The sequence below is a fragment of the Equus caballus genome, chromosome 11 (assembly GCF_041296265.1).
Source record: "Equus caballus isolate H_3958 breed thoroughbred chromosome 11, TB-T2T, whole genome shotgun sequence".
Taxonomy (NCBI): domain Eukaryota; kingdom Metazoa; phylum Chordata; class Mammalia; order Perissodactyla; family Equidae; genus Equus; species Equus caballus.
Window position 1 is genome coordinate 42,909,008 of NC_091694.1, and position 26,241 is coordinate 42,935,248.

The following is a 26,241-nucleotide window of genomic DNA, read 5'->3' on the forward strand; positions in this document are numbered from 1 at the left end:
GTGTAGTGTACAACACCTGTGAAAATAAAAAAAGAAGGTAGCTAAGAACAGAATTCTTGGGAACACCAACATTTAGGGAATGGACGGAAGAAAAGGAGACTAAGAAGGAATAAGAAGTAACCAAGGAATAAGAGAAGAAGGAATAAGAGAAAAACCAAGAGTGGACGGTATCACAGTTTAAAGAAGCAGAGAGGAAAAATAAACTAAAAACTGAAAAGTGTCGGGGCAGGCCGGGTGGCACAGCGGTTAAGTTCTCAGGCTTCAGTTCGTTGGCCCATGATTCGCCAGTTCAGATGTCGGGCATGGACCTAGCACCACTTCTCAAGCCACGCTGTGGCAGGCATCCCACATACAAAGTAGAGGAAGGTGGGGACAGATGTTAGCTCAGGGTCAGCCTTCCTCAGAAAAAAGAGGAGGATTGGCAGCAGTTAGCTCAGGCCTAATCTTCCTCAAAAAACAAACAAACAAACAAACAAAAAAGGACTGAAAAGCATCATCTGGGTTTGACAATTAGGTCACTGAGCAGAGCAATTTCAGTGGAGTGGTGGGGACAAAATCAAATTATGTGCTTGAGAAACAAATAGGCTGTGAGAAGGTGAAGAAAACAGGGGGAAGACTCCTTTTATGAACAGGAAAGAAAATAAGCAGTAACTGGGGGCAAGACAGGGACACAGTTGGGGAAAAGAAAAAGACAGAAAGATTGATGATCCAGATGAAGGAGAAATAGTGATGCAACATCACAGAGGGATTCACAGCACATGCAAGAAAGGAAAAGCCAACACGAGTATGAATACAGTAAACTCTACAGGTGCGGAAGAAAGAAATAAAGGTAATGTCCATTTGACAGCCTTCGAGAAAAAGGTCAGGGGAGAATAGCATTCAAGGACTAGAGATCAACTAGGTTAACAATTTACCAAGAACAGGCAAAATTTAGGTGAGACGCAGGAGCCTAACCAGACACTCAACGATCCCCTACTCAGAAGAATGATCTTACCTTATCTAAATAAAAATCTTTATTTAGAAACTTGAGATCTGGTGGAAAATCAGAGTAGTTGTGGAAAAAAAGAGCAGAGACATGGTCCAGAAACAATGGCAAATAGTTCAAATTGCCTCTCAAGAGAAAGCAGTAGCAGAGGGAAGAGGATGGATGCCAAGCAGAGGGGGAAACGCTCTTAATCAATATTGGACCTAGTCCAGCTGCCTAAAAATCACAGCCAATATTCTCAATGTCTTCCCAAATCTGAAAATTCCATACTTACCTGGAGGCTGTAACACGCAATGTGCAAGAATATTAGGGATGTCTCCTGCCACAATATTCTGAGTGTCCAAGCTTCAGTCCGTTAAGTAATTCCTGGGAGAACAGACAGCTTGGCTAGACTTTGGATGAGATCCACGTAGCCCCCAATTAACTTGATAAATCTCACAAGTGAATATTGTTTCATTTACTGAAGTGGAAAATATTTCTTTAGCTGACACAGCAGTGTCCTAGGATAGGAAGAGGAGAGTGGGGAAAGAAATCTAGTAGCATCATGCTTGGCAATAAGCAAACTTAGCAAACAGAATAGAAAATAACTAGCAAAGTATTCCTGAAGTCTGAAGAATCAGAGTACACAACTGCATTTCAAAGTAAAATAAAGAAATTCTAAAGGACCTAAAATTTCCACTCAGAGACTTTTCACAATGTACCTTTTAAACTATTTAAAATATATTCAAAAAAGAAATAAAGTTTAAAAATTCAAATATATTTCGGAAATTACATTTCTGGAATTCTCTCCCTCTTCTGCCCCCCAGATTTTTTAAATTTTACACAATAAAATTCATTTTTTAGTGTTCAGTTCTAAGAACATAAATGCATAGTCATGTAACTACAACAAAAAGCAAGATACAGGGGCTGGCCCTGTGGCCAAGTGGTTAAGTTCGTGCGCTCCGCTGCAGGCGGCCCAGTGTTTTGTTGGTTCGGATCCTGGGCACGGACATGGCACTGCTCATCAAACCACGCTGAGGCAGTGTCCCACATGCCACAACTAGAAGGACCCACAACGAAGAATATGCAACTATGTACTGGGGGGCTTTGGGGAGAAAAAGGAAAAAAAATAAAATCTTTAAAACAAAAAATCAAGATACAGAACAGTTCTATCACCCAAAAGCCCTTCCTCAGGCTACCCCTTTGTAGTCAAACGCTCCCCTATCCTTAACCTGAGGGAATCATTGATCTGTTCTCCTTTGTCCCCACTGTTTTGAGTTTTCCAGAAAGTCATACAAATTTTTTTTTTAAGATTTTATTTTTCCTTTCTCTCTCCAAATCCCCCAGTACATAACTGTGTATTCTTAGTTGTGTGTCCTTCCAGTTGCGGCATGTGGAACACCGCCTCAGCATGGCCTGATGAGCGGCACCATGTCCGCGCCCAGGATTTGAACCAGCGAAACCCTGGGCCACTGAAGTGGAGCGCGAGAACTTAACCACTCGGCCACGGGGCTGGCCCCCAGAATGTCATATAAATTCAATCATATAGTGAGTAGCCTTTTGAGTTTGGCTTCTTTCACTTACCATAACGCATAAGAGATTCATTCGTGTTATTATGTATAGAAATAGTTCCTTGTTATTGCTGAGTAATATTCCATCATGTGGATATATCACAGTTGGTTTATCCATTCTCAAGTTGAGGGACATTCAGATTGTTTTCAGTTTTGGGTGAATACAAATAAAGCTGCTATAAATATTCACATGCAGCTTTTTGTGTCACAGGTTGTCATTTCACTTGGGTAAATACTTGGGTCATATGTTAAGGGTATGTTTTACTTTATAAGAAATTACCACAGTGTTTCCCAGAAGTTCCAGTTGTTCCACATCCCCACCAGTCCATAATCTAGTCGGTTTTCTTCTTTCGTTGTTGTTTTTTAAGCCTTTCTAATAGGTGTATCTCGTTATGATTTTAATGATTTTTTTATGCTTTTTCTCCCCAAATCCCCCCAGTACATAGTTGCATATTTTCTTAGTTGTGGGTCCTTCTAGTTGCAGCATGTGGGCCGCTGTCTCAGCATGGCCTGACAAGCAGTGCCATGTCTGTGCCCAGGATCCAAACGGGCGAAGCCCTGAGCCGCCGCAGTGGAGCAAGCCAATTTAACCACTTGGCCATGGGGCTGGCCACGATTTTAGTGATTTTAATTTGCATTTCTTTAATGACTAAGATATTGAGCGTATTTTCATGTGCTTATTTGCCATTCATATATCTTCTCTGGTGAAGTCACTCTAATCTTTCACCCACTTTTTTTTTTTTTTTAGTGGTGGTGCTTGCTTTCTTCTTTTTTTTTTTTTTTAAGATTTTATTTTTTTCCTTTTTCTCCCCAAAGCCCCCGTGTACATAGTTGTATATTTTTAGCTGTGAGTCCTTCTAGTTGTGGCATGTGGGAGGCCACCTCAGCATGGCTTGATGAGTGGTGCCATGTCCGTGCCCAGGATCCGAACCAGTGAAGCCCTGGGCCTCCACAGTGGAGCGCGCGCACTTAACCACTCGGCCACGGGGCGGCTCCCTGCTTTCTTCTTAATGAGTGTTGAGCTCTTTATACATTCTGGATACAGGTCCTATGATTCATATATGATTTGCAAATATTTTCTCCCAATCTGCCATGTCTTTTCATTAACTTAATCTCTTTTACAGAGTAAAAGTTTTAAACTTTGATGAAGCCCAATTTATCAATTTTTTCCTTTTATGGATCTTGCTTTTGGTGGTGTATCTAAGAACTTATTGCCTAACTCAAGATAACAAGGATTTTCTCCCTTTTCTTCTCAATATTTTATAGTTTTCCATTTTACGTTTAGATCCGTGATTGATTTTGAGTTAATTTTTACATAATGTGTGACGTATAGGTTAAAGTTCTTTTTTTTTTTTGCATATGATATCTAGTTGTTCCAAAAACTAGTTGTTGAGAAGACTATCCTTTCTCCATGGACTTGCCTTGCACCTCTGTCAAAAATCAAATAGCCTTGGGACCAGCCCAGTGGCACAGTGGTTAAGTGAGCACGTTCCCGCTTCCGCAGCCCAGAGGTCGCCAGTTAGAATCCCGGGTGCAGACATGGCACCACTTGGCAAGCCACGCTGTGGGAGGTGTCCCACATATAAAATAGAGGAAGATGGGCACGGGCATTAGCTCAGGGCGAGTCTTCTCAGCAAAAAGAGGCGGATTGGCAGATACTAGCTCAGGGCTAATTTTCCTCAAAAAAAAATAGAGGAAGATGGGCACAGATGTTAGCTCAGGGCCAATCTTCCTCAGCAAAAAGAGAAGGATTGGCAGCCGATGTTAGCTCAGGACTAATCTTTCTCAAAAGAAAAGAAAAGAAAAAGGGCTGGCCTGGTGGCGCAGCGGTTAAGTGAGCACATTCCACTTCGGTGGCCCGGGGTTCGCTGGTTTGGATCCTGGGTGCAGACGTGGCACCAAGTGGCAAGCCATGCTGTGGTAGGCGTCCCACATATAAAGTAGAGGAAGATGGGCACGGATGTTAGCTCAGGGCCAGTCTTCCTCAGCAAAAAGAGGAGGATTGGCAGCAGATGTTAGCTCAGAGCTAATCTTCCCAAAAAAACAAAAAAAAAAGAAAACAAAAAAGATATATATTAATGTTATTTGGTAAAAAAATTGAAAACACAATAAATGACATGCTATTTATTTCAAATAGTGAAAATAAAAATGTTAAACTTCTCGTACTTTACAATGGTCCCTCTGCTGCCAGTAATTTTTCCTAACTCCTCACCTAACTCCTACTCACCCTTCAGGTCTTACCTTGGACATTCCTCCAGATCCACAGCCTTTCTTGACCTCCCAAATATGGATTGAGGGTTAACATGTGTCCATTGCACCCTGAGGTCCCCTATCATCACTCTTAACACATTATATTCTATAACTGACAGTTAACTTGTCTGTTTCTCCCATCAGGACATAAACTCTGGGTGGGCAGGAAATAGCTACACTAGCTACTTCCTTCTTCGCTCCTAGCACACAGTGGGCAACGCATAAATCTTTGTTTTGAATGACAGCAAGATAGAGAGGAAGCTAAAAAGAGGATATCCTACTTTGCAGACATACAGTAAAAGGAAACCTCCAACAGTAGAAAGTGATAGCAGTTTTTAAAAAGGAGAGATCTTCAATAAATACATGAAGAGATGAAGGGCAAAACTACAGATTAAAAGATAAATAGGAGACATATGTAAACCATAATATTGGGGCTGGCCCAGCGGCGCAGTGGTTAAGTTCACACATTCCGCTTCAGTGGCCCGGGGTTTGCCGGTTGGGATCCCGGGTGCGGACATGGCACCGCTTGGCAAGCCATGCTGTGGCAGGTGTCCTACATATAAAGTAGAGGAAAGTGGGCATGGATGTTAGCTCAGGGCCGATCTTCCTCAGTAAAAAGAGGAGGATTGGCACCAGATGTTAGCCCAGGGCTAATCTTCCAAAAAAATAAATAAATAAATAAAAAATGCTTAGCTAAAATCTACCAACAACTTTGGATACTCTGCATATTCCTTCTTGTCATAAAACATGTCTCTGCTTATATTTCAAAATCATGAACTATAATAAAAGCACCTAAATTATACCAAATTGTCCTTCCAAAAAGCAACAACAGCATGTATATCTTTTGCTTGCCATCAGGTATATTTATGTCAGTGTTTTCAGGTCTTATATAACTGGTGAAAAAACTATGGGGTAGCAGAAAACTGGACAGAGTTAGTTTGCTTAGGTTCCCAATCCCAACTCTGAACTAACCTGACATCATTGGTTCAAAATTGTCCTGTGGTCTTCAAACCAAATATTCTGAGGTTGTGGTTTATAAAAATCACCTAGTTTCTAATCTAAAGCACTCAGCGGAAAAGATCCCCTTTTTTTCCATATTTATAATGGAACTGATTTAGAAAAGGTAGTTTTTCTAAGTTTGGTAAACCACTGAGAATAGGAAAAGAAGATGTACAGCTGACATGCACACTAATTTCCTTTTATTGAAAATTTTACAAACCTATATATGCTTTTAAGCATGAATGATATCTTTATTTAAAAGTAATACCATTCTTCCCATTAAGGTGAGAGGTTTTGTGTTTTACTCTTGTTTGCAGTCTGAAAACTGCTAATTTAAGCCAAGTACATAGCACATTAAAAAATGGAAAAACAAGGAAAAAGATTAGCACTGTATGAACTACTATAGAGAAGGTACTTAGTGCCACATTCCCATAAAGCCAACCCCTCCTGATGATGTGAACGAACATATAAAGCAACTAGAGCTTAGATTCACAGGGTCATCACACTGGCTTTAACTATTACTTACACCCTAATGATTGCTAGATCTGCATCTTCATTCTAAACTGTTCTACTGACCTCAAGACCCAAATATCCAGAAGCCTACTGGACATTTGCTCCCAGATTTCCCAGACACCTCAAATCTAATAGACCAAAATCAAATGCATTTTCCCTGAAACGTAACATCCTCCTACTCCTGTATTCCCTACCTTGGTTAACGACATCACTGTCCACTTGGTGGCCCAAACTAGCAATTTCACATCCATCTTCGACAACTCCTCCCTTACATACTCACAACAGAAAGTCAGTAAAATCCTTCTAGTCAGTCTCCTAAAAAGCTCTTTAATTTGTCTACAGTTTCACCATTACCACTGTAACTGAGATCTTCAATATCTCTCAAGTGATCATCACACCAGTCTCATAACCAACTAGTCTCTGCAGCCAATTTCAACTTTTAAAATCTAACTTCCACACTGTCAACAGTGTTACTTTTCTTTCTTTCTTTCTTTTTTTTTGAGGAGCATTAGCCCTGAGCTAACACCCACCACCAATCCTCCTCTTTTTGCTGAAGAAGACTGGCCCTGAGCTAACATCTGTGCCCATCTTCCTCTACTTTATATGTAGGATGCCTGCCACAGCATGGCTTGCCAAGCGGTGCCATGTCCGCATCTGGGACCGGAACCTGCGAACCCTGGGTGGCCAAAGTGGAACGAGCGAACTTAACCACTGTGCCACCTGGCTGGTTCCAGTGTTATTTTTCTTAAATAGTGATCCGAAAGTGTTCCTTACCTGGTTTAAAACTCTCCGATGACTCCCTAGCACCTAAGAAATAAAATTCAGACCCTTCAACAAGGCCATCCACAATTGGGCTCCAACGCATCTTTCACCTCTCTTCCTTCCATTCTTTCCTCATACTCCATGATCTAGCCATATTAAACCATGGCCCACAGGCCCCTACTCTTATACCTCTGTACCCTTGTACAAGCGGTTCTCTGCACCTGAAACACTAACCTCTCCAATCTTTTTTTGCTGAAGCAGCCAAATTGTATTTATCCTTCAAGGCCCAACTGACTCTTCCTCCAGGAAGCCTTCTCCAACCTTCCCCACCCTCCCGGCGCCCCCTCCCCCTGCCAGTAAAACCAATGCTCCCACAGCACTTAGTGCAGATCTCTTACTGTACTGATTCATAATTACTTTTGTGTCGGTCTCTAATTAAAATGTGACCTCTTTAAAAACAAGTGTTATGTCATTCATATTTTATTCCCAGTGCCTAGCATAATGCCTAAGACACAACAGGCACTTAAATATCTGCTGAACAAATCAACTACAACACCTCTCTTTCTTTTTTTTTTGAGGAAAATTAGCCCTGAGCTAACATCTGCCGCCAATCCTCCTCTTTTTTTTGCTGAGGAAGATTGGCCCTGAGCTAACATCCGTGCCCATCTTCCTCTATTTTATATGTGGGATGCCTACCACAGCATGGCCTGCCAAGCAGTGCCATGTTGGCACCTGGGATCCGAACCAGCAAAGCCCAGGCCGCCAAAGTGGAACATGCACATTTAACTGCTGTGCCACCGGGCCAGCCCCTACAACACCTTTCAATGAGACCACACAGTCCAAAAAGCTTAAGAGATTCAAGCCTGGTTTTGGCTTAACGGTGAAAAGAAAAGACACTACACAAATTTAAGCTTATGTTATTTCTTGTTTTTCATATTATTCCCTACTAGCTTCAGGGTTAGTTACTAGAAAATTAGTAACTAAGTCTTTTAAATCACTCCTTAAATGACCTAAATTTCCTCATGAAACAGTACAATCCAGTGCTGCACCAAACCACCATTTTATAACTGAGCTATCAAATCTGATAACTTATTACCCTCCTTGTATTAAGTGCATCTTTAATAAAGAAAACTTAGCATTTTTTCTGTCAAGTTGCATTCCTTTTCACCCTAAGTTACAAAACTCTGAAAGGGACATAACCAAGACCTTGATAGGCAATGAAAAGACAGAAATAGATATTAAACACTCCTCTGCTGAGAAAGCATTCACCTCTCACCAAGAATATAGTGACTTCACACTTATGTCCCCTCTGCTCAGCTATAAAGCTTCAGCCCCCCCCCGGCCACTTTGCTTCTCACACTCATTCACTTTCCAATTTATTATATTAGAATCATCTTTTTAGAGGTGCTATAATATTTTAGGAGTTTAAACCCAAGAATTAGGCTTATGTCTCTTCTGAAAATGTTCCAAGCTTCCTGTCCTGCTCTGCTGCATTATACACTGCTACTCTGCCAAAGTCTTAGCTCATTTCCTCCTCCTGCTTGTCCTGATACGGTGGTACACATCAATAATGCCCTCTCCCTTCCAGTTTTCAGACTTCACTGTCTGCCTGGAACGCCCTATCTTCCTTTTTCATCTGTGAGGGCCTGTCATGCAAGTTCAATGCAGGAGACCTTTACTGACAATACCTGCACCCAGCCTTCCATCAACTCTCATAACAAGTTGTACCTCCCTCTAATATAGCACTTACTGTACTTCAATTCTAAGACACACTTTTTGCCCCCAAATTTCTCTGAAAACAGGATATATCTTACAACTGATGGCATGCAGTCTCATGGGCAGCATTTCTTCTTTCTTAGTGGTACATAAAATAACTGTGAGCCTTACAATCATTGGCACCACAGATCTGACGGAATAAGGTATGACATTCTATTATAATTACTTTGTATACTTCTGTTTTCTCCATTAGACTGTAAACTCCCAGAGGGCAGGGGCTATGTCATACTCATCTTATCATCTTTGACCAGCAAAGATTTGGGCACAAGGACAGTGTGTATCCAACAAACACTAATAATAATCAGCATTTATTTAATCAGGTAGTATACTAAACACTTTACATGTATTAACACATTTAACCCTCAAAACAAATCCCATGAAGTAAGTACAATTATTATCTTCATTTTATAGATGAGGAAATTGAGATAAAGACACATAGGTAAGTTGTTCAAAGACACACAAAGTTGCAGAAATTTGAACCCATGTTTGCTGATTACGATTCATACTGTTTATCATTTTTCCATTCAGCAAAGATTTAAAGAGCACCTACTCTAGGCCAACTACTGTGCTAAACCCTGAACCCTAAGTCCCATCTTGAACCTTTCCCCTCCAAACATCAGGACCAACCTATAAATTCACTAAGCTAAATCCACTCTCCTTTCTACTTTTCCTTTTTAATATCTTCTCATACAGTCCTCCTTTGAAGTTGTTAGAACTCTATAAAGAACCAAAACAAATGACAAAAAACAAACAAATCTGTGTGCTCTATTATTAACTAACTGTAAAAATATCACAAAAGAAACTTCAGTTAAGGAATGGGTGGCAAGATCAGAAGGGCTCTTAAGAAACAAAGATTCTGTTTATAAGCAAATATTCTCAGTAAAAGAGAGAGTGAGGTAAAAACACCATAATTTTTAAATAGACTGTTTTAAAAAGTTTTCCCCGAGGCATGAGATGCTTTTTAAAGAAAAATGGTTCATTTTATCAGAATAAAAATGAGCTAGCAGGGGCCGGCCGGGTAGTACAGCGGTTAAGAGCGCACGTTCCCGCTTCGGCAGTCAGGGGTTCACTGGTTCGGATTCTGGGTTCGGACATGGGACCGCTTGTCAAGCCACGCTGTGGCAGGCATCCCATATATAAAGTAGAGGAAGATGGGCACGAATGTTAGCTCAGGGCCAGTCTTCCTCAGCAAAAAGAGGAGGATTGGCAGCAGTTAGCTCAGGGCTAATCTTCCTCAAAAAAAAAAAGAGCTAGTAAACCTCATTCCTTTTATTTTAGCCCTTGCTATACCAGGGATTCAGAATCCTTACATCCCCACATTAAACAGACTGCTCACACAACAGGCAACCAAGGCACACAACTGACCATCCCTCTCTCTCCCCCAGAGGAAGACTCCTCATTTGGTAATACATAAAAGTAACCACAAATAGAAAAAAGAATAGAAGGAGAAAAGGACAGGAAATTGTCATCACAGCTGAACAAATCTCTATCATTTTAACATAACATGGATGGCATTTATGGACTTGCCTGAAATGATGGAAATTTCCAATAGAGGGAAAAATGCATTATCAAAATTAAAAATAAATGTCCAATTATTAACAATAAAACAAGCTGGCTAGGCCAGCTCAAACATTTTATACTTCTACTTCCTCTTCCATGTGGTAGTCAAAGGTGACCTATAATAACAGTAACAAATATTTTCTTTTTTAAGCTAACCTCTAAAAAAGGATAATCTGTGCTATGGACAGAGAATTTATTAGGAGAGCCAAGGAACTAGAGCAAAAAGTTAAAAACGATATATCATTGTGCATTTCCAGGAAAGAGAGGTAAAACACATTTTACCAGATAGAGAAGTTAAAGACAAGCAGGGCTCATTTGCCCCATTCCCATAAAATAATTCATTCTCCTTATCTGTGAATCTTCAAGAATCTAGTACTGGGGCCAGCCCTGTGGCTGAGTGGTTAAGTTCGCGCGCTCAGCTTCGGGGGCCCAGGGTTTCGCCAGTTCGGATCCTGGGCACGGACATGGCACTGATCATCAAGCCATGCTGGGGTGGTATCCCACACACCACAACTAAAAGGACCCACAACTAAAAATACACAACTATGTACCGCGGGGCTTTGGGGAGAAATTGGAAAAATTAAAAAATCTTTAAAAAAAGAATCTAGCACAGCCACTCCCTACCTTCCTTAGATGAAAGACAACTTAACTAATTTCCAAAAGGCCTCTACATTTCAAGCTCTCAGTCCTCAGAGCCAGCAAAACTGAAGGATCCATCTCTTTCTGTTCTTTAGAAAGGAGTTCACCTCTCCTTCAAAAGCTGTTGCTAGAAAGCCATCTTCTCTCTCTGGAAGCACACAGTTTAACTCTGTCCTTTGCTTTGTCTACCTTAAACAACAACAAAGCCTCAGGAGTGCTCCTTCAGCCTCTCAGAAAAGAATCAGCCACCTCTTGGGCTCTTGCACAGCTTTCTCTGAGGGACATTCCACCCTGGAGGTTCCACAGGCAGGATAACAAAAAGTGGAGCTGAAAAGCTGCTATATGCTTATCTGACCTCCAAAATAGACAGAGCCGTGGGGCAACCAGAGACTCCTTGGCAAAGGAAAACTTTTTTACAATTTAAAAATAACAAATTGTATTAGCACATCCCTCACTGGGCAGCCCTCCCAGCTTGTCTCAAACTAGTTTTCTCAACTCATAATAAAAAGCTCATTAGTCCCAACTGTGTTACAAGGGAAGGAACCTGACTGAGCTGCATTCAGAAAGCATTTAACATACTGGCCCTCCATTCTCTATTTCCTTCCTCTTGGGAAAGGAACTACATACCATTTGTAAAAATGCCTAAGAGTATGGTATTTTTTCCTACACAAGTCTGACGGTTAAGTTGTCACATTACAGAACAAACTGGGATTTCTACACATGATCTGCTGTGCCTGTGCGAAAGCACATATGTGCCAATCGAGGTTTTACAAACAATATGCTTCGTCTTGACAAAGACGTCAGTCATTCCAATAATAATGGTTAGGTCTAAAATCCAGTAATATTGTTGGTGACACAGTAACATCGGCACAGTGTTTACAATTTACATTTTCATAAACAATCTCAATCACACACATGATGCTTGCAATAGCCCTTGGAAGTACTACATCTTCCACAGGTTCAGAAAGGTTAAGTGGGACCTGCCCCAAGTTATCTACCAGCTTTATCAGTAATGGACGTGGGTTCGAACCTGTCGTACTCTAAGCCCCCAGCCCTTTTCCCAAGACCCCTCCCAGCTTTAAACAGAGGGCTGTCGACTCCCATCCTTTACCCAGAGCAGCCTATTACTCCGGGCGACCGGCACTTCCCTGCCTGGATCAGAGGTGGCTTCTTCAGCTCCAGCAGGGTTTTCATCCTCCACCACCCTCCCCCCACGACCATTCTCTGAAAGAAGCGGAAAGGGAGAGGCGACCGAAAGCTCCTGGGGGAAGGGACGATAACAAATGGGAGAGCGCGGGACACTGCCGCGGACTCCTTCTCTCTGCAGAGTGCACCCCCTTCCCTCCGCCACGCTGTCCAGCCCTGGGGCCAGCGATCTGACCACCCGTGCCCCAAATTCGCTCATCATCACCTCGAACTGTCCCTCCCCCACGCCCCTTCGCCTCCAACTGGCAGAGCCCACCCGCTAAGTCGGGGTATCCTTCCACCAAGTCACTCCCCTTCCCTCCCGTCGCCCACTTCCCTTCCGCCACCACTCACTGTCGGTGACTGGGCCCGGCCCTCATGGCTGCTCGGTAGCCGCCCGCCGCTGCCACCGCTGCTCCACGCCCCGGCTCCTCAGTCGCCGCCGCAGCCGTCGGGACTCGCCGGGAGCCGCTCCTGCGCCTGCGCAGTTCGGAGTGCCGGGGCCCTCTCGGGCCGCCCGCGCCTGCGCAGCCCGCGCTGGGGGCGTCTTCTTCAGTGCCTGATGCCTTGGATACCTGTGTCTCAGGTAGACATGGCCGCAGGCCTCAAGGACTTGTTAGGCTTAGAGGCTTTGGCGGCTGCCCCAGCGTTTGAGGACTCCGGAATATCTTGCCTAGGTTATTAAACCCTTGGACCGCGGTGCCCATAAGGAGCCATAGACTTAAGGGCACTTCCAGGGTTCTGGATCCCACTTGCACTTAAAGGCCTAAATTCAGGTGCTTTGAGGTGACCACTGATAATAAGTTTAGATTTCTTTCAAGAAGACAGTCACATCTAGAATGCATTGGAGGTAATTGTGTAAGAGGCGACTTTGACATCCCAGAATACAGTACTGGCCAGAGTTGCTCAGGGAACCTTGTCCAGGAGGTGACTGCACCTAGAACGCATTGGGACACTGCTATGTTCAGTCCCTTTATCAAGCACATACTGTTTTCTTGTGTTTTTTGTGGGGTTTTTTTTTTTTTTTTTTTGATGAAGATTAGCCCTGAGCTAACATCTGCTGCCAATCCTCCTGTTTTTGCTGAGGAAGACAGGCCCTGCACTAACATCCATGCCCATCTTCCTCTACCTTACATGTGGGATGCCTGCGACAGCGTGGCTTGCCAAGCGGTGCCCTGTCCACACCCGGGATCTAAACCAGCAAACCCCGGGCCGCCAAAGCGGAATGTGTACACTTAACCGCTGCGCCACCAGGCCGGCCCAAAGTGCATACTGTTTATTGGACGAAAATGTTCTAGGCATCTCATATAGGCCATCGAGGCACTTGCAGGCTAATTGTCCCCTACTTTCCAGCTCTGACTGTGGAGCCTGACCCTTTTACAAACCAGGAAATGAAAACCAGTACTTTAGCCCAAGGAGACCCAACTGTCAGCCCCTAGACCACTAAGCTGCCTTGGCATTGCCCAAGAAGAAACTAGACTCAAGTGAGTCCTGGGAATTCAACAACACAAACTTGAAAGCTGTGGGCAATGCACTGCAGTGAGACGGAAGAGGAAATATAGGACTAAACTCCCTCCTTAGCACTATGACTCTTCCATCCCACCTCCAGAAGGGTGTTAAAGTTCTCTCTACTTCTAGGGAAAGCACAAGCTACTCCTAATTCTGGCATCTGGTATAAGTGTTTGGACTCCTAATCTAAGATTAAGGGAAGTTTTCCTCATTTTGGAAAGAAGCAAGAATAGACCTTAAAGATTGAGAATGCTGAAAACGAAGTGTCACAGAGGTGCTGGAGACAGTAGAGCTTGCCTGTCACTAGTATTACTAATTCTTCTGTAAAAGGATGCAGAAAGATATACACAAATGCATATAATGGAATTCTCAGGTCACTGAGAACCTGAGGGTTACTCCCTAGAGCACCTAGGACCCTGAGGGGTTTTTCTCCTCAGATGCTTGTGACTTTTATGTACATAGCTGTGGAGAAAGTGGATAAATTGGCATAATCTCATCCCTAGAAAAACAAATCTACAAAAGGTGCGGGCCTCATGTATGAACTGCCTCCCACCTAGGCAGTTCTATCTTGACACACGCAGAGTCAAATGCAACAGCTGACTGAGGAGGGTGGTGGGCAGTAAACAGGACATCCTGTGGGTGGGGCCCTGGATCAATCCCAAAGGCTAGCTCCGGGCTTAGAAGAGTTGTCATTACTTACAAAAGTATTACCCTTTGGAATGAGAGCACATTTGGCACCACAAAGGACTTGCAAAGCCAGAAAGGAGAGAAAATTAATATTGACGCTATGTTCTGATGAATGGATGACTAAAAAGAAGGCCATAGCTGACACTAAAGCTTCCGGGAACTGTGCTTTCCCAACCCCACCGCCACATGCAGCCCCCAGGAAGGCCTGCTGGAATCTATATGATGACCATTTATCTATATGATGATATTTGAACCACAAGGATCTCCTGAGCCATTTCCCTAAGCCATTTCTTACCAAGGGCAGGATACTGGATTTGTTTTTTCCTGCCAAGCATTCATTCACTATATTCAATGACAATCATTCAGAGAACCACCCCTACTCCATTTTTAGACCATGTGGATGAGCAAATAACCCAGACCCAAGTCAATCAGCACATAACATTCCCTAAATCACAAAGATTTGTTTCAGGGATGGGCACGTAACTGAGTCAGGGCCAAAAATGTACAAGGAGAATTTTCCGTCTGGGAAAGTCTGTTGCTCTTTCCCACAAAACTGGATGTGAGAAGATGTAATATCTGGAACTGCTGCAACCATGTTGACACCACAAAGGGAGAGCCAATCCAGAGAAAGATGTAATTTATTCGCTCAATCTATTGAGTACCCACTATGTGCCAGACGCTCTTCTAGGTGCAGGAGAACAATAGATATATAAATTCCTTGTCCTCATGGAACTTACAGTCCAGTAGAGGACATACAATAATAACAGCAAACATACGGCATTTACGATGTGCCAAGCACTGTTCTAAGCACTTTACACATATCGGTTATTTTAATCATAACAACCCTATGAGGGTACTATCATTATGCCTATTTTAAAGATGAGGAAACAGGGGCTGGCCCTGTGGCCGAGGGGTTAAGTTCGCGCGCTCCGCTGCAGGCGGCCCAGTGTTTCGTTGGTTCGAATCCTGGGCGCGGACATGGCACTGCTCATCAGACCACGCTGAGGCAGCGTCCCACATGCCACAACTAGAAGAACCCACAGCGAAGAATACACAACTATGTACCGGGGGGCTTTGGGGAGAAAAAGGAAAAAATAAAATCTTTAAAAAAAATAAAAAATAAAAAAATAAAGATGAGGAAACTGAGGTACAGAGAAGTTACTTGCTCTGGGTCACGCGGTACATAATGGAGCTGAGAATCAAACCCAGGATGTCTGGCTCAATAATCTGTGTGCTCAGTCACTATATTATAAACAGTGTTGTCATAGGAGGAAAAAGGGTCCTAAGAGAGAATTTAACCAGTCGTAGAAGGAATGGTCTATGTGACGGCCTGGAAGTGAAAGAGAATACCAGGCAATTGAGGGACTAAAAAAATTCAATTGAACTGAAAGAGAGTGATGAGATGGGTCTGCTGAAGTAAGCCAGAGACATGTTAATTAGTTTGCACTTTATTCTGAGAGCAGTGAAGCAAGGGAGTGACTAGGTCAGATTGGGGCCATGAGGAGGTCGGTAAGATCAAAGACCTTGAAGGCCCCTGAGGAGCCTCTTATAGCATTCCAGGCACTGCAACAGGATCATTGCAGGCAGTGATAAATGCTGTGAGGAAAAGCCTCTCTGAGGAAGTGACATTTAAGCTGAAACTTGAATGAGGAGCAGAAGCCAAATCTGGAACATAGGAGGCAGGAGTAGCAGGTATAAAGGCCCTGTGGTAGAAGTGAGCTTGCTCTATTCAAGAGATGGAAAGAAAGTCGATGTGGCTGAAGCCTTGGGAGTAGAAATAAGCAAGGCTCAATGCATGCAAGGACTTTGGATTAATCTAGTTGTAATAGGGGGCCATCCAAGGGTTTAAAGCACCATCTCCTCCCAATTCTATCCCCTTAAATCTCTGGAATCCATCTGCTTCTCTCCACTGCCTCCACTGCACCATTTTAGTGAGAAAGGTAAAATGACATCTAGTTGGAAAAAGACTTGGAGTCAGGGAAGGTTTTCCGCTTTTCACATAGAAGAGGTTAGCATTTTTTAAAAATAAATGCTGATGGGAGAAACACAGCACAGAGAGAAACTGTTTATATAAAGAAGAAAGGATAATTCATAGAACAAGGTTCCTGAAGGAGTAAAACAATAAACCTTAAGAAAGGAACATTTAAGGGGCTGGCTCTGTGGCCAAGTGGTTAAGTTCACACACTCTGCTGCGGCGGCCCAGGGTTCGGATCCTGGGCGTGGACGTGGCACCGCTCGTCAGGCCATGTTGAGGCGGCGTCCCACATCCCACAACTAGAAGGACCTGCAACTAAGATATACAACTGTGTACAGGGTAGTGGGTGGGGGTTGGGGAGATAAAGCAGAAAAAAAAAACCAGATTGACAACAGTTGTTAGCCCAGGTGCCAATCTTTAAAAAAAAAGAAAGAAAGAAAGAAAGGAACATTTAAGAGCCTACATTGTTTCAAGTCTTGGTTCCAAGTAAGTACATGACATTAGTTAGATATGTGTATTATCATTTTCTTTATTTTACAGATGAAGAAACTGACACTTGGAGGGTTTAAATAACTTGTCCAAACTCAAACAGCTAATAAATGGCAGGCTGAGACAAGACCCCAGGCATCTGTTTAATTTGATTAGCCTCTGCTAATCTCACAAAACACAAAATTCCCCCACAATATCCTTTAAAAGAAAATCTCTGGGAAAGAAGAGAATTAATAAGCCACTTTGACTCATTTCCCCTAATCTTTGTGTCATGCCTGGGATTTTTTCACATTTTCTGCTGCCAGCACTGTAGTACTTAATATGTGTTCCTCGGGTGATTTTGCATTTACGTAATTAAGTTCTTCAAACACTGTTTAACCCGAAATTTCCCTTCACCTCAATTACAGTTGAAATGGCATTTCACCTAACTGTCTATCAAAGAAGATTCATATTTTTCTGCTTGCTGGTTGTCATGTATTTAGTGGCATCTTGTTCTTTGGGCATATGGGTGCCCAAAGAACATGCAGAATATCATGTTCCAAAAAGGCTGTTCCTTCCACTAACAGAGCAGGCAGCCTGAAGGCTGGAGCCTGGTGCCATGTGCAAACCATTGGTGCATTTGGCTGCCCAGGCTCTCTCAATCCTGTGTCACTCAGAGCTTCTCCGGACACAGCCTCCATTCCTACAGTAACAGCCTGGCCGTTTGGTTCTCACTATCTTCCAACAATTCTTCCCTCTCTGTCCTATATCATCAATTTTTTCCTCTCTACTGGATCCTTGCCATGAACAAACAAAAATCTCCCATTTTAAAAAAGGAAAGAAAACCCTCTCTTCACTTCACTTTTCTCTCCTCGTGTTCCGTTACCACTCCCGTTTGCTCTGCTCCCCTGGAAGAGTTGTATATATAGATATTCTGGCTATCCTCAATTTCTCTCCTCTCATTCTCTCTTAAACCCCCTCCATGTAGGCTTTCACCTAGACTGTTCTACTGAAACTGTTCCTTTCGCGTCAGCAATATATGTCACACACATGGCCCCCAGGTCACTAATACTGTCACACACACACACACACACACACACACACACACACACACCGCCCCCATGATGCAAGCGATGGAGAATTTTGTCCGTTTTGTTCATTGATGTATCCCAGCATCCAGGCAGGGCCTGTACATAGTATATGTTTAATGAATCCCTATTTCCTCCAACCCGCAAGTTTACCTCTCAATGTCAAGAGTTTGACTGAGAGGCTTCAAAGGATGAAGAGTGCTTAAGGCCACAAATCGGCCAAGGCAAATCAAGTTCCTCAGGCCGCTAAGGTAGTCTGGGAGATCCTAGGTAACTAAGCAGCTTCCTCTCTCTTTGCAGACCCTCTGGTTTTTCTCCCGAAAGGAATGGCCTCAAAGAGGAGATAGCAGCCGAGGTTTACAGGAGGGAAATCCGGGTCTGCTGCTCATCAGGAATACTGACTCATGGCCGCTGCCGTGAGGCCAAGCCAAAGCGGGATTGGGGCCAGCCGGTGGTGCAGCCGGTTAAGTGCGCACACTTGGGCGGCCCCAGGTTCACTGGTTCAGATCCCGGGTGCGGACATGGCACCGCTTGGCAAGCCATGCTGTGGTAGATGTCCCACATATTAAGTAGAGGAAGACGGGCATGGATGTTAGCTCAGGGCCAGTCTTCCTTAGCAAAAAAAAAAAAAAAAAAAAAGAGGAGGATTGGCAGCAGTTAGCTCAGGGCTAAGCTTCCTCAAGAAAAAACCAAAAACAAAAAAACAAACTGGGATTGGCAGAAGATCCTCCAAGGCTGAGGCTGGAGCGTGCCAAAATGACCCTTAGGGGAACCGCCAGAACAGTGCCCACCCCCAAGGCCAAGACCATTACTCCGCTAGGCGGGTTTCTCCAGCTGGGTGACGTCAGGCGCTAAGAGAACGCTTTCTGACGCTTGGCCTCGTGGGAGATGTAGTCTTTCACGAAGCAGGGCTAGAAGGGCCTTTTACAAAATTCTGGCAGGAGAAGAACACACGATGTGTATAGGAGTTCAAAACGATCGTCATGCTCACACAAACTCTAAATACACATTTTCCCCCTTCCTTAGCCTCAGCCAGTCTTTAGAGTAGTTCCTTCCCCATCCGGCTTCCAACATCCCTTCTATCTCCGCTCTCTGTTTGGGCCAATCGAGCTCTCTCCTGCTCGCTCGCCTTTCCGCCGCTCTATCCAATTGTAGGTGCGTTTCTGGTCAGTTCCCGGAGTGCCTTGCGGCTGTAATGGCTGCCCCCGGCCGGCGTGGGGCCGCGCTCTTTCAAGCGGTATTAGGGGTCTGGCAGCTGGGCCCTGTCGCCGGAAGGGAGTGGGCGACCCGGCTCACCTTGTCCTTGGGCTTTCAGCGGAAGTGCGTGTCCTGTGTCGCGGGCGCCGCTTCCTCTGGTCCCCTCCTGGCCTCGGCATCTAGGCGTTATGGCCAGAGCTCAGCCCTGGACCGTTTCCTGGGACTCTGTCAGCCCGACAGTTCCTTGACTCCTGGCGTTCCCGCCGTGCCCGTGCACAAAGGTAAAGAGCCTAGATAGATTTGTCCGGGACTGTCACGGTTTTAGCACTGAAAGTCTCATTTAGGAGAAACCTCTCAGTTTCTGGGGATAGCATCTTTGGCCCTGTATTATAAAAAACTATCTCGAGGCCCCGAGAGACAGGCGAGCAGTGAAGGATCTCACAGGAGAGAGATACCAGGTTCTAAGAGTTTGTGAGCCAGAGGGAACCGATCTAGTCACGACCAGAGACACTCACAAAGAGCGCAAGATTGAAGGGCCACAGGCAAGGAAGAGTTGTAGCTGTCTCCACATGGGAAGCAAACTCGATCCAATAAGTGCTCCATCTACTTGTCAAGACGCTGAGTTACACTTGGGGAGTAGCACCGTCTGTGCTTCACGTAGCATAAAGTCTGGTAGGGAGGCTGCACGCATAAACTGGTAATTACAACAGTGTCATAAGGAGCTAAGACAGAGTGAGAAGGCTTACAGAGCCTTCATAACACCCTTAGTAGGGTGAGATAATCAGAGCTGGCGGGATTTCTGACTATCTGGTCTAGCTGTACTTTCACACATGTACGTACATTTACCAGGCACAACGACATAGTACAGTTTCACACAGTAATTGAGTGTTAAGTGGCAGGCATTGTGCTGAGTGGTTTTACGCAATTGCTTATTGTCAAAACAAGGTTATAAGTAAGTACAGTAATGGCATCTTCATTTTACATATGAGAAAAATAAAGGGCTTGGATAGGTTAGAGGACTTGATAAAATCATATAAACAAATTAATGGACAAAGTAAGTCTCCAAGCCAGGTCTCAGCTTCAACCTGGTGCACTAGTCTTGTATCCCTACTCCCTTTGTTGGTGGATAGGATTGAGTACCTGACAGGATCCAGATTGCACTCTCTCTCACTCTCCTCCCGCCCCCACACACAGATGAGCAGGATCTCCTCTTGGTCCATCATCCCGACATGCCTGAGAACCCCCGAGTCCTACGAGTGGTTCTCCTGGGTGCCCCGAATGCAGGGAAGTCAACACTCTCCAACCAGCTGCTGGGCCGAAAAGTATGCTGCATTCTTGACCCCCCCACACCCTTTTCATCTTTCACTTCTTACTGTGCCTTCATTCATTTTCCTAGAGGGACCTGGGACCTCACTTGGGACTTTTTTGTTTCCGGCAGGTGTTCCCTGTCTCCAAGAAGGTGCACACCACTCGCTGCCGAGCTCTGGGGGTCATCACAGAGAAAGAGGCCCAGGTGGTGGGTACCTGCAAAGGTAGTCCAGCAAACAGGACAGAGGGTGAAGCTAAGAGGTTCTCCCTTATTGTTAGACCTGAAAAAAAATGTTTAGACTTACCCCACTGCGGGAAGGGGAGTATTCTCTTTCTTTAGGCCTAGTGCAATTCTCTCTTTACCTTCCCCCTCTGGCCTCTAGTCAAAAAGATCTCATTTTTTTTACAGCTTCCTAATCTTCCATATATTCATAGTCACCATCTTCCTCCTGGATCCCCTCTGGAATTAAAACTGGAGGGCAAAAATCTAAAGTCAGCTTGGGAGGCTGGCTTCAAGGCCAAGTGGTTAAGTTCGCGTGTTCCGCTTTCGTGGCCCAGGGTTTTGCAGGTTCAGATCCTGGGCATGGACATGGCACCACTCGTCAGGCCATACTGAGGGCATGTCCCACATAGCACAACCAGAGGCACTCACAACTAGAGTATACAACTGTGTACTGGGGGGCTTTGAGGAGAAGGAAAAAAAATAAATAATAAAGTCAGCTTGGCCAAGAAGGGAGAAGTCACACCCCTGACATCAAGGGTGGCCTTTCTCTTACTTCCCACTCATAATCTTTCCTCCTGGGGCCTTGGGGTCTGGGCATCTCTCTCTCCTGATTTTAGATTCTACTTGACACACCTGGTCTCATCAGCCCCATTAAACAGAAAAGGTAATAGCTGTGTTAACTATTGGAGGTTGTAGGGGGATAGGTGTTGAAGAGGGGGTGGGAAGATTCCATCATAGGGGCTGGAAAACTCCCTTACCACACCCCATCCCTCATCAGGAGTGCATCAGTCATAGGACCCTTCCTGACCTATGTATGTCTGTCCCTCAGGCACCATCTGGAGCTTTCTTTGTTGGAAGATCCATGGAAGAGCATGGAATCTGCTGATTTGGGTTAGGCTCATAATGGGAATCTGAAGCTCAATTTACATGGTCGTGACCTCTCATTCCTGGTAGTTTGGGAGGAGGGGATTAGCCAGAGCCCATACCGTGAAAGTTTTGGGGGAATGGGGGAAAGAGTGGTCATATCCTTTTCATGGATATGCCATGCCAACTTCCAGTTGTGGTTCTTGTGGATGTCTCGGACAAGTGGACCCGCAACCAGCTCAGCCCCCAGGTGCTCCAGTGCTTGACCCAGTTCTCCCAAGTCCCCAGCATCCTTGTTATGAACAAGGTGAGTACCACCTACCTGGGGAATGGGCTACTTTCCTCCAAGGTGCCCACCTCACTGACTGCACACCCTCTGCCCATCCCGCATGCCCAGGTAGATTGCCTGAAGCAGAAGTCAGTTCTCCTGGAGCTCACAGCAGCCCTCACTGACGGTGTGGTCAACGGCAAGAAGCTCAAGATGAGGCAGGCCTTCAGCTCACAGTTGGGCACTCACTGCCCCAGCCCAGCAGCTAAGGGCCCAAACACACAGTCTGTGGGACGCCCTCAGAGGACTGGCTGGCCCCACTTCCAGGAGATCTTCATGTTGTCAGCCCTAAGCCAGGAGGATGTGAAGACGCTAAAGGTCAGTTAGCTTTGGCTATAGCCTGGCCCTTGGTTTCCATCATGGGAAGACAAGCCTCAGAGTGCCTCCTGGAAGTGAGAGTGAGTAGGAAACTCCTGGTTGGGACTGAGCTGCCCACCTACTCCCTCTGTGCCCACAGCAATACCTGCTGGCACAGGCCCGGCCAGGGCCCTGGGAGTTCCACAGTGGAGTCCTCACCAGCCAGACGCCTGAAGAGATCTGCACCAACATGATCCGAGAGAAGCTCCTAGAGCACCTGCCCCAGGAGGTGCCCTACAATGTGCAGCAGGTGCAGGCACAGAGAGGGGACCTGGGGGCTCTCCACCAGGTGTACACCCAGAGCAGGACAGCTGGGTCCTGGAGAGAGAAAGGTGTGGGGCTGCCTGACTAATCGTGGTGTCTCCCTGTGCAGAAGACGGTGGTATGGGAAGAAGGGCCAAGTGGGGAGCTGGTGATTGTACAGAAGCTTCTGGTGCCCAAAGAATCTCATGTGGTAAGCAGGGCTAGGCTTGGAGGAGGGACCAAGTCTCCGTTAGGCAGAGGTTCTTCCCGCACAGCTGGGGGTCCCTGAGATCAGGCTCAAGTCCCTCTTTTTACTCCACCCTTAGAGGATCCTGATTGGTCCGAAGGGGCACCTGATCTCCCAAATTGCGCAGGAGGTGGGCCGTGACCTCATGAACATCTTCCTCTGCGACGTCCAGCTCCGCCTCTCTGTGAAACTCCTCCAGTGACCACCCTCTGCTGCCCCTCCCAAGGCATGCCAGTCCAAGCTACTGGCAGGAGCCACCAACCAGAACTGCCCCTGCTGGGGGCCTGCAGGGACTGGTAAGGGGCATGGACACTAATTGACTGGTGGCTGGTCTGGCCTTGTGGAGTCTGCACAGCTCCAGCCCTGCCGTGTCTCCTGTTGGAGGAAGGAACCTACCTTAGCTCGGTTCCCAGGTGGTTCCTCTGCCTGGGGCCCCAGCTACTTAGGTCTTAGGTTCTTTGGTGGGAGCAGTGCCACACTGTTTCCAACTGGCATTGAGCCCAGAGTTTCTCCCTGAGTTGCCCGTTGTTAGCAAAGAGGAGATCTTTTTCCTTTCCCCTCAGTGCCTCCACCTTGAAGCCGTGTAAAGACCCATGTGTCCCAAGTGAGACAGTGCCCCCCACCTGCTCCCCAAGTCCTTAATCCCTCCCACCCCATCCCTCTCCTCTGTCTCGGATGCTAATAAAGTTAAAAGACAAGCGTTCTGGTTCTCATCTTTATTTCTTTAGAACAGGAAAGAGAAAACTTACCCATTCCCTTACCCCCACCCCAATGTCTGAACTGGAGTCTTCCTCCCTTCCAGTACTCCAGGGTCCTGAGCTCTCTTCGTGGCACGTTTTCTGGGTACAGCAAGAGAACCGTTACCATTACTAAACACAGTAATGGTAACGGTTTCCTCGACATTCCCAAGTGCCCTGGCAGTCGGCCGGCTGTGATAGGCTGAGCAGTGAGCCCGGTGGGCTTGCAGCATCCCCTGCCCTCCTCATCAGGCTCCAGAGCTGGGGGTACCCGGACTAGTACATCATCTATACTGTAGTGTCTCATCGCAAACTTACAGTATATGATGATATCCCAGCCAGGGACCTGCAGGGGGCTCAGGGAGCATGGCTTGGAGAGCACTGTGGCAGTGAGAGCCAGGGGCTGGGGGCGGAGCAGGACAGGCCACGCTGAACACACAGAGCTCCCCACTCCCTGCTCCACAGCTCCTGGGCCCGCATCTCCTTGATTCTGTGGTCAAGGGCAGCCCAGGTGAGTCAGGCAAGGAGACTGGCCTGAAGAATCCTGCAGAACTGGGCTCTGTTGAGATCTCCTTAGGGACCCAGCGTCAGAGTTAAACAAGCCAGAGATCGCATAATGAGACAAGGTTCCCTGTGGTTAGCCAACAAGCAGACAGACAGACAGAGCCAGAAAAGAGGCACTTACTTGGAGCTAGAACTGCAGACTGGGGAGGCCTTTGGATATAGGGAGGCCCTGTCCCTGCCTCTCCACTCAAGCTGCTTGCCTTTTAATCTACTGGCCCCTCCTATGGGTGTGGCACCTTCCCGGGTTCTAGAAGGCCCTGCCTCTTAACCCTTTCCCTGCTGGACTCCTAGGAGCAAGGGTCACTGGCCCCTCTCCCTGGTAGGCCCCTTCTCACATACTCTTTTATGGACCTTGCTAAGCCTAGGATCTACCCTTCACAGCCATCCCCATGAAGCTGGTCATCTGTCTGCTGGGTGGGCTAGGGAGAAAAAAGCACAGCCTTACCCCATCCTTCAGGGCTTACTTGCTTGTTAGAGCCCTGGTGGAGGCATTTTTTTGTTTATTGTGATTTTTTTTTTTGGTGGTGGGAATGTTAGTTGAATATAAGGCAGGGAGGGTCCTGACATCTCGATCTCTGTGGATTCTTGGGGCAAGCTCTGACCTAAATTTCAATCCCCAGGCCCCTGCCTATGTTTATACTGAGCCCGAGGAGGCCAGACTCAGGCGGGTGGACCCCACACCCACCTCTGCCGTGGCAAGGTCTCCTGGGTAAGGGGTCCTCACTGGGAGGTGTGAGGGTAGCTGAATCTCAAGCTCTTGTGGGAGCCGGCATAAGAAAGAGTGGAGGATAGGCCGGCCTGGTGGTACCGCAGTTAAGTGCGCACGTTCCACTTCAGCGGTCTGGCGTTCGGACGTGGCACCGCTTGGCAAGCCATGCTGTGGCAGGCATCCCACCTATAAAGTAGAGGAAGATGGGCACGGATGTTAGCTCAGGGCCAGTCTTCCTCAGAAAAAAGGAGGATTGACAGCAGACGTTAGCTCAGGGCTAATCTTCCTCTAAAAAAAAATTAAGTTAAATAAATAAGAATGAGTGGGGGCCTGTTCTTCAGAGCTTAAGGCACTTAGGGTGAAAGCCTGGCCATATTTGGTTCTCTGCCTCTAGGACAGGTGAGACTCCTGGGGTAGAGACTCCTCAAAGCAGGGCCTCAGTTATTTATTTATTTGTTTGTTTATTTATGTATTTATTTATGTATTTTTGTGGAGGAAGATTCCCTGAGCTAACATCTGTGCCAATCTTCCTCTATTTTGTATGTGGGTCACTGCCACAGCATGACTGACAAGAGGTGTAGGTCTACGCCTGGGATCCCGGCCAGGAACCTGGGTTGGTGAAGCAGAGCATGTGGAACATTAGCCACTAGGCCATGGGCCGGCCCCCAGGGCCTTGGTTGTTTACATCTCCTTCTGGGGGACACATCTGCTTCTCTGCTCCCTCCCCCTCCCCGAACCTAGACAATCTGGTCTGCGTGCTGGGAGGCAGTTACACCCCTCCTCTGCAGGGGCAGATGAGGCCAGGGTCGGGGGTGGAAGGAGAGACTCAACTTTGTGGTCCCTTGGAGGTGTTCTATTTCCTGCTGCCACAGAACCTCGGCCCGTGCTCTCCCCTCTCTTTGGCATGATCTTCCCCCCTTTCTTGTCTGGTCAACTCCTATTCCCTCTTTAGATCTCTAAGTTTCACATCTGCAGGGAAGTCTTCCCTGGCTGGTTAAATCCTCCTGCTATGGGCTCATTTATTTATGCGATTATCCACATTAAGCAAATAATCATGAGGGCCTGGTTTATTCACTGATGTATCTCTACCACTAAATGAACGTTCATGTCGAATGACTGGCATGGACCTGAGCCCACTGTAATGTGGGGGAGGAGAGAGACTGGCCTGGCGAGGCAGGCAGACAAAGCTGTAGCTCTCTCAGGAACGTCATTTTCTCTCTTGGACAGTCCCTGTTTTTTGTAAGTATCAGTAATAACTGTCCCCAGTTCACAGAGTCCTGAGGGCCAGGTGATTAGCTGCTGGTAAAGCACTTAGCACGTGCTAGTGCTGGCCCACAGAAGGGGTTCAGAGTACTTAACTCCTCCCTCACCCCTTTCCCACAGCGGCTCACTGAAAGCTGCAGGGGAGGCCTCTTGTTGAACATCTGAAAGTGCATGGAATAGTCTTGAAAGCAGCACGAGGCCATTGTGAGAGCCCAGGTTTAGAGGTAACAGGCCTTGAGTGACAGTCCCAACTCC

General features: G+C 46.1%; 2 protein-coding genes, 1 long non-coding RNA gene and 2 other non-coding genes across 10 annotated transcripts in view; 1 reads left to right on the forward strand and 4 right to left on the reverse strand.

Moving 5' to 3' along the window:
- Positions 1 to 12,954, reverse strand: part of FAM222B (family with sequence similarity 222 member B) — a 68,077-nt gene extending 55,123 nt beyond the window's left edge. For 2 of the 6 annotated variants that reach the window (XM_070227729.1, XM_023653112.2), the window contains exons 1-2: positions 12,574 to 12,721; positions 1,260 to 1,351 (exon numbers count right to left, since the gene is read on the reverse strand). The gene's annotated coding sequence lies outside the window, so the exon portion shown is untranslated. Of the gene's footprint in view, positions 1 to 1,259; positions 1,352 to 12,573 lie in introns of all 6 variants that reach the window. The other 4 variants (XM_005597626.4, XM_014727579.3, XM_070227727.1 and 1 more) reach the window with 4 other exon arrangements.
- A 6,140-nt stretch (positions 12,955 to 19,094) lies between these two features.
- Positions 19,095 to 23,413, forward strand: ERAL1 (Era like 12S mitochondrial rRNA chaperone 1). The gene is made up of 10 exons (XM_001504184.5): positions 19,095 to 19,424; positions 20,338 to 20,465; positions 20,582 to 20,659; positions 21,292 to 21,338; positions 21,504 to 21,565; positions 21,733 to 21,845; positions 21,936 to 22,184; positions 22,324 to 22,473; positions 22,597 to 22,677; positions 22,793 to 23,413. The coding sequence occupies exons 1-10, from the start codon at positions 19,142 to 19,144 to the stop codon at positions 22,913 to 22,915; spliced, it is 1,314 nt and encodes a 437-aa protein (XP_001504234.1). The 5' UTR covers positions 19,095 to 19,141; the 3' UTR covers positions 22,916 to 23,413.
- A 1-nt stretch (position 23,414) lies between these two features.
- LOC138916292 (uncharacterized) lies at positions 23,415 to 24,186 on the reverse strand. The gene is made up of 2 exons (XR_011423385.1): positions 24,136 to 24,186; positions 23,415 to 23,552 (listed from the first exon to the last, which is right to left on the reverse strand). It is a non-coding gene; the product is annotated as an uncharacterized lncRNA (long non-coding RNA).
- Positions 23,552 to 23,623, reverse strand: MIR451 (microRNA mir-451). The gene has a single exon (NR_032913.1). It is a non-coding gene; the product is annotated as a microRNA mir-451 (primary transcript).
- On the reverse strand, positions 23,725 to 23,790 carry MIR144 (microRNA mir-144). The gene has a single exon (NR_032900.1). It is a non-coding gene; the product is annotated as a microRNA mir-144 (primary transcript).
- Positions 24,187 to 26,241: the final 2,055 nt, after the last annotated feature.

What these genes read in the sequence shown, in the direction of transcription:
- ERAL1 (XM_001504184.5), top strand. Translation starts at nt 19,142, where the DNA reads ATGGCTGCCCCCGGCCGGCGTGGGGCCGCGCTCTTTCAAGCGGTATTA. An exon ending in CATGGAATCTGCTGATTTGG is followed by an intron (nt 21,566 to 21,732) that starts GTTAGGCTCATA and finishes GCCAACTTCCAG; the next exon opens with TTGTGGTTCTTGTGGATGTC. An exon ending in AGGATGTGAAGACGCTAAAG is followed by an intron (nt 22,185 to 22,323) that starts GTCAGTTAGCTT and finishes CTGTGCCCACAG; the next exon opens with CAATACCTGCTGGCACAGGC.